Here is a 7,843-nt window from a genome sequence, read left to right on the forward strand (position 1 = left end):
TAACTGTATATATCGGTATCGGTAATTAAGAGTTGGACAATATCGGGATATCGGCAAAAAAGCCATTATCGGACATCTCTAGTAATATGACATCGCTGGATTTCTATGCAAATTCCGGATTCGGTACCCATCTCCAGTAAGGAAAAATAAGAATGGACAACTTTTACCCGGTTTTCCCATCAAGTTTATTTAATTAAATATCTTTTTTTTTTTTTAACTAAAAAATGGTGATATTGTTTTTGTGTGTGAGACAATGGTCATTTGTGATTGCTGAGAGTTCCGAGCCGTAGGAAAGAGGGCGGGGCTAAACGCTGGGTTTACATTATGTCAAATTGAACCCGGTTTCCACCAAGCAGTACAGTTTGGCTCATTTTGTGAAGTACATGACAGTGCGTCAAAATGTCCTCCGTTTTTACTTTTTTTTTTTTTTACTTTTGTCCGATTGCTTGGTGCCTCACCTTGTGTTTGCGGCAGAACATTTGCCACTAGCAGCTGTAGCTGTAAGCAACCTCTAGGCAGTGGCTGCTTTGAAGTGTCATGATTGGTTTCTTTACCTAAAATGTTCTCAGCTGTTGGCGCAAAAGTCATGTGTTACATTTGTCGTACTGTTATTTATAAAGGACTATAATGCTAGCTAAGCAGTTTTCTTCTCAACATTGGCCGTGCCATAGAAACTTTTTTTGGACCGCTTGGTGGAAACGTGGCTGAAAATAAAAGTGTCAAGTGAGGGTTGGCGCGGGTCACTTGTTTTTGGGCTGGGCCGCCATGTAAAGAGCCACCAGGCAGTAAAGAACCCCTCCGATGGTCAGGGCCATGGTGGTGCGGTACAGCAGCTGGTCAGGGACGCCACGCTTCAGGTGAACGGGGACGTTATCTGCCGTCTGCAGGGGTTGGGGGTGGGAGGGCACAGGACGTTGAAAAGGAAACCGTCAATTATGCATTATTGCATTACATGTGCGGGATTTTTACCTGGAATATCCTCTGCAAGTCAGGCACCTTGTTGGCCCCCAAGAATTCCACCACGGCCCCGCGCTCCGACACCACCTTGGTGGGTGTGGCAAAGATCATGGAAGGGGATTCTGTTTGTACACTTGGCCTCAGACCCTGTGGAAAAAAACACGAGAAAATGTCAAACCAAGAAAATTTAATAATAGCTAAGTTAAAATGCCCATTAGGGGTTTTTAAACCTTGTACCTTTTTTTTTTAAACTCATTTTTGTACATTTTATTTTCAAAGCACATTTTGCCGATATCCGATATTGTCCAACTCTTAATTACCAATTCCGATATCAACCGATACCGATATATACAGTCATGGAATTAACACATTATTATGCCTAATTTTGTTGTGATGCCCGCTGGATGCATTAAACCAGGGGTGCTCATTACGTCGATCGCGATCTACCGGTCGATCTCGATCTACCGGTCGATCTCGGAGGGTGTGTCAGTCGATCACCAGCCAGGCATTAAAAAAATAGTCCTAAAAAGGAGCGATCATAAATCTTCACTATGACGTCACTTTCGTCACTTGATTGACATTCACGGCACCCGATGGTCTTCTGAGATGACGCTGGCTGCTGCCAGCTCATTAAAATTACCGACTGGAAGGCGAGAAACACTTTATTTCAACAGACTCTGGCGCCCTACCTTTCGTCAAAACTCCAAAGACCGACTGCACAGTTGCACAATAAAAGCTCTGCTTCATCCTGCCTGCGCTACCAAAATAAGAGTCTCAGAAATCTGGCGTGCACAAGCTAGCAAGCTACGGAGTTTGCCGACAATGTATTTCTTGTAAAGTGTATACAGAGTACGGAAGCTGGACAAATAAGATGCCAAAAACCAACCACTTCCATGTGGTATTGGACAGAAAGGAGGACTTTTTTTCTCCTCCATTCGAAAATGCGGACGTTATCATCACTACTGTCTGATTCCTATCAATGCAAGTCATCAGAATCAGGTAATACACCAACTTATATTCTTGTCTTCATGAAAGAAAGGAATCTATGTGTGTTAAACATGCTTGTATTATCTTTAAACACCTTTAACTTATTAACAATATTAACTATATGTGTTAAACATGCTTGTATTATCTTTAACCACCTTTAACTTGTTAACAATATTAACTATATGTGTTAAACATGCTTGTATTATCTTTAACCACCTTTAAGTTGTTAACAATATTAACTATGTGTTAAACATGCTTGTTTTATCTTTAACCACCTTTAAGTTGTTAACAATATTAACTATTTGTGTTAAAGAATGCTTGTATTATTTTTAACCACCTTTAACTTGTTAACAATATTAACTATATGTGTGAAACATGCTTGCATTATCTTTAAACACCTTTAACTTGTTAACAATATTAACTATATGTATTAAACATACTTGTATTATCATTAAACACCTTTAATGTATTAACAATATTAACTATATGTGTTAAACATGCTTGTTTTATCTTTAACCACCTTTAAGTTAACAATATTAACTATTTGTGTTAAACATGCTTGTATTATTTTTAACCACCTTTAACTTGTTAACAATATTAACTATATGTGTTAAACATGCTTGCATTATCATTAAACACCTTTAACTTGTTAACAAAAACATATATTTCATAAATAAGTAAATATAAATTATATATATGAATGAGGTAGAGCCCCACGACTTGATCAATTGAAAAGTAGCTCGCCTGCAGAAAAAGTGTGAGCACCCCTGCATTAAACAATGTAACAAGGTTTTCCAAAATAAATCAACTCAAGTTATGGGAAAAAATGCCAACATGGCACTGCCATATTTATTATTGAAGTCACAAAATGCATTATTTTTTTTAACATGCCTCAAAACAGCAGCTTGGAATTTGGGACGTGCTCTCCCTGAGAGAGCATGGGGAGGTTGAGGTAGGCGGGGTTGTTGGGGGGGGGGGGTTGTATATTGTAGCGTCTCGGAAGAGTTAGTGCTGCAAGGGGTTCTGGGTATTTGTTCTGTTGTGTTTCGGTGCGGATGTTCTCCCGGAATGTGTTTGTCATTCTTGTTTGGTGTGGGTTCACAGTGTGGCGCATATTTGTAACAGTGTTAAAGTTGTTTATACGGCCACCCTCAGTGTGACCTGTATGGCTGTTGACCAAGTATGCTTGCATTCACTTGTGTGTGTGAAAAGCCGTAGATATTATGTGATTGGGCCGGCACGCAAAGGCAGTGCCTTTAAGGTTTATTGGCACTCTGTACTTCTCCCTACGTCAGTTTACACAGCGGCGTATTAAAAAGTCATAAATTTTACTTTTTGAAACAGATACCGATAATTTTGAAACCGATACCGATAATTTCCGATATTACATTTGAAAGCATTTATCGGACATCTCTACAAAGCATACTTTAATCCAAACAAAATAAGCTCGTTTTGCCCTAACATCTTTGGTGGATTCTGACTTATTATTAGGGATACGTGATATTGTCGGCAGTAGTGTTGTCCCGGTACCAAAATGTATTTTGATACTTTTTGGTACTTTTCTACATAAAGGGGACCACAAAAAATTGCATTATTGGCTTTATTTTAACAAAAAATCTTAGGGTACATTAAAACATCCACCCATCCATCCATTTTCTACCGCTTAATCCCTTTGGGGTCGCGGGGGGCGCTGGAGCCTATCTCAGCTACAACATATGTTTCTTATTGCAAGTTTGTCCTTAAATAAAATAGTGAACATACAAGACCACTTGTCTTTTAGTAGTAAGTAAGCAAACAAAGGCTCCTAATTTAGCAAGTACCAGAGGCTAAGAAAAGTTGCTTTTGCAAAATGTCGCGAAACAAAACGCCAGATAATGTCTTACCTTATACACACACCATAAAATACTCGTATGTTGAGGCACAGTACAATCCATCAAGCGGTGCGGCTTCATAGCTTACCAAAGTCGTACTAAAACATTTTGATAGATTTTTGAGCGCCGTGTGTAGTGTTCTATATTTTCCAATGGAACATATAAAATGTTGGTGGTGTTTACTTGAGTCACATTGCAGTCTACACCTATCTCTTATGTGTGACTGCCATCTACTGGTCACACTTATCATTACACTATGTACCAAATAAAATAGCTTTGAGGTCGGTAAGCAAAACCAGGATTATTCCGTGCATTAGGCGCACCGGGTTATAAGGCGCACTGTCGAGTTTTGAGGGAGAAATGTTTTTTTTAAGTGCGCCTTAAAGCCCGGAAAATATAGTACTCAAAATTCTCCAAAGATATATTCCACCAATACATGTGACAATTTTTGCATTTCATTAACAAACATTTGTGGATTAAAGGGGAACATTATCACCAGACCTATGTAAGCGTCAATATATACCTTGATGTTGCAGAAAAAAAGACCATGTATTTTTTTAACCGATTTCCGAACTTTAAATGGGTGAATTTTGGCGAATTAAACACCTTTCTATTATTCGCTCTCGGAGCGATGACGTCACAACATGACGTCACATCGGGAAGCAATCCGCCATTTTCTCAAACACAGTACAAACACCGAGTCAAATCAGCTCTGTTATTTTCCGTTTTTTCGACTGTTTTCCGTACCTTGGAGACATCATGCCTCGTTGGTGTGTTGTCGGAGGGTGTAACAACACGAACAGGGACGGATTCAAGTTGCACCAGTGGCCCAAAGATGCGAAAGTGGCAAGAAATTGGACGTTTGTTCCGCACGAAAGCTATGCTACGACAGAGATGGCAAGAATGTGTGGATATCCTGTGACACTCAAAGCAGATGCATTTCCAACTGGACTGGACAGATCAGCTTTCAGGAAAAGAGCGGATGAGGGTATGTCTACAGAATATATTAATTGATGAAAACTGGGCTGTCTGCACTCTCAAAGTGCATGTTGTCGCCAAATGTATTTCATATGCTGTAAACCTAGTTCATAGTTGTTAGTTTCCTTTAATGCCAAACAAACACATACCAATCGTTGGTTAGAAGGCGATCGCCAAATTCGTCCTCGCTTTCTCCCGTGTCGCTGGCTGTCGTGTCGTTTTCGCTTGCATACGGTTCAAACCGATATGGCTCAATAGCTTCAGTTTCTTCTTCAATTTCGTTTTCGCTACCTGCCTCCACACTACAACCATCCGTTTCAATACATGCGTAATCTGTTGAATCGCTTAAGCCGCTGAAATCCGAGTCTGAATCCGAGCTAATGTCGCTATATCTTGCTGTTCTATGCGCCATGTTTGTTTGTATTGGCATCACTGTGTGACGTCACAGGAAAATGGACGGGTGTATATAACGATGGTTAAAATCAGGCACTTTGAAGCTTTTTTTAGGGATATTGTGTGATGGGTAAAATTTTGAAAAAAACTTCGAAAAATGAAATAAGCCACTGGGAACTGATTTTTAATGGTTTTAACCCTTCTGAAATTGTGATAATGTTCCCCTTTAAGATCAGGGGAAGCCCTTTGAGACACTTGTGATTAAGAGCTGTACAAATAATTTTTGATTGATTGATAGATTTTATAAAATGTAATTTATGACACAAAAAGCACGCACTCCATAGTGGTAAAATAAGTGTAAAAAGGTAAAAAATTTACATGAATAACTGAATTTTATTGTTTTGTCATATTGTTATTGTTATTTTTTATTTATTGTTGTACCTATTGTTATTTTACTTGTTTATTTGTTACTGATTTATATCCAGTTCTTTCAAATTATTTTAAAATTGAAGTTTTGGTCATTCAAATTCATGATTAATTGTGCCATTTAATAGCGATTTCAATATCAATAAAAAATAATGGTGATTATCATTTTTGCCACGTTCAGCCAGCCTTTTTGGCTGCACGTGCTTATAATACACGTATAGCAATGCAATCAAAACAACACGACTTGGGACCGTTATCGACCGCCAACGACATGCTTGTCACCTCCGGGGCGAGCGTATGCCGCGTTTCAAAAATAATTTCTAAGTCACGTGACATGCCTGCAAAGGTGATAATTACAGCGCAGGGGTGGAAGAGCGAAGGTGCTAAGATGTCACACATTCACGGCTGTAGTGTGTGCAGGAGGAGCGACCAAAGGCCCGGAAAGATCCCCCTCCACTGAAGACCCCCCTCCACTGAAGATACGTACGACTCAACTGATTCAGAAGCCTGCTTTAAATAGAGCAAATTTGCTACGAATGTGTGTATCGTCCTTGTTGTTAGGCTCCTGCCATTTCTTAACAGACTTGAACACAAAAGGGTCAAATGCGCAGCTCATTCAGGATAGTTAACATTTTTAGTGATAAAGGGTTAGGGTTGGGGTTAGGGTAAGTAATCCACCTTAGCTCAATGGGCACAGGAGCTGAAGTTTGCTATAGTATGCTGTAGGGGTGTAACGGTACGTGTATTTGTATAGAACCGTTTCGGTACGGGGGTTCTGGTTCGGTTCGGAGGTGTACCGAACGAGTTTCCACACGGACATATTAAGTAGCGTAACGCACGTTGTGTAAACAATGCATACCGAGGCACAACACACGGCATGCCAGCAGCTAACGGGCTACGGAGTTTCTTAAATGCCTCAAATGTACAACATTTTGAGTTAGGGTTGCGTGTATTTTCAATGTACGTTCAGGGTTAAGAAGGGGTTAAAAACAAAACAAATTGTGCTCGCAGCAGCACTGGTGAGGGAGGGGCAGAGACAGAGAGAGAGAGAGAGAGAGTTATGATAAATGCGCATGTGTCGCCAGAATCTGCTTTTTATCCATAGATTTATCACATTTAATTTTTTATTATCTATAGCAGGGGTGTCAAAAGTGTGCCCCGGAGGCCATTTGTGGCCCACAGCTAATGTTTTAAAGGCCCACGGCACATTCTAAAAATACTATTAAAATAAACAAAAACATAACAAAAGTGGAATAAAAAAGCTTAAAGGTTAAATGTAATTTAGAAAAAGTTGCAATGTTGACTAATAAAACAAAGCTGTTTTTTTTTCTTTCAAACTGTCATTGCTCTAAAGATAATATTGAATCAAAATCAATGTTATTATGAATTATTGACCTATCCAAGGTTCCGATTACTTCACATCAAATATTCCACTAAGAAAAATATTTTTGGTGGAAGATTTTGCAAATTTGGTAAATAAATAACCCAAAAATGTATATTTTGTTGTTTTCTTACTGTACCGAAAATGAACCGAACCGTGACATCTAAACCGAGGTACGTACCGAACCGACATTTTTGTGTACCGTCACACCCCTGGTATGCTGTGATGCCGTCCTGCATTCTTCATTTATCATCGGCATAATCGTTCCATTTTAAATGATTTCATAATACGAGGTTTTGTACTACTGCGATCACATCATGAACCAGTATTTCAAAAACATTTCAAAGCGTTTGAATACATTTGGACCGCCACATATAGATTTGGTGCTACCCGACAAATTCAAGTCACCGTAGAGTTATTAAGTCTGTTTAGCTGATTGGAGAGCAAGCTTTCGCAGCTAGTGGTTCCATGACGATGACTTCCGTTTTTTTTAATCAGCCGCTGTACAGACACCGTTTGGAAACAATTAACAATGAAAATTTACAAAATATTTCAGTGTAAATGACTTGTTTCCCAACGTATATATCTGCGGCTAATATTTGGAAATGTTTTTGTTTTTTTATTTAGTGGGTGGCGGTGGTTTGGCTTCAAGCGGGAAGATGTTGAACAGACAACCGTAATAAGTCAAGTATGTGGCAAAAGCGTTGCTACAAAAAGTAGCGGCACTACTAATTTGAACCATCAGTTGAAAAGTCACCCGCTAGAGAATGAAGAGTGCTTGAAACTCTGCATGTTGACATCTCCGGTTGGCGCCACACCCAACAAAATGCCGAAAGCAATCAGCACTGAC

At 39.4% G+C, this 7,843-nt stretch overlaps 1 protein-coding gene across 1 annotated transcript in view; it reads right to left on the bottom strand.

Annotated features, from left to right (window-relative positions):
- Positions 1-161: 161 nt before the first annotated feature.
- Positions 162-7,843, bottom strand: part of cox7a2l (cytochrome c oxidase subunit 7A2 like) — a 13,666-nt gene continuing 5,984 nt past the window's right edge. The window contains exons 2-3 of the mRNA XM_061931925.2: positions 970-1,104; positions 162-881 (exon numbers count right to left, since the gene is read on the bottom strand). Of these exons, the coding sequence (XP_061787909.1) occupies positions 741-881; positions 970-1,104 (276 nt within the window). The 3' untranslated portion in view covers positions 162-740. The remainder of the gene's footprint in view (positions 882-969; positions 1,105-7,843) is intronic.

This window comes from Nerophis lumbriciformis, linkage group LG39, assembly GCF_033978685.3.
Source record: "Nerophis lumbriciformis linkage group LG39, RoL_Nlum_v2.1, whole genome shotgun sequence".
Classification (NCBI taxonomy): Eukaryota; Metazoa; Chordata; class Actinopteri; order Syngnathiformes; family Syngnathidae; genus Nerophis; species Nerophis lumbriciformis.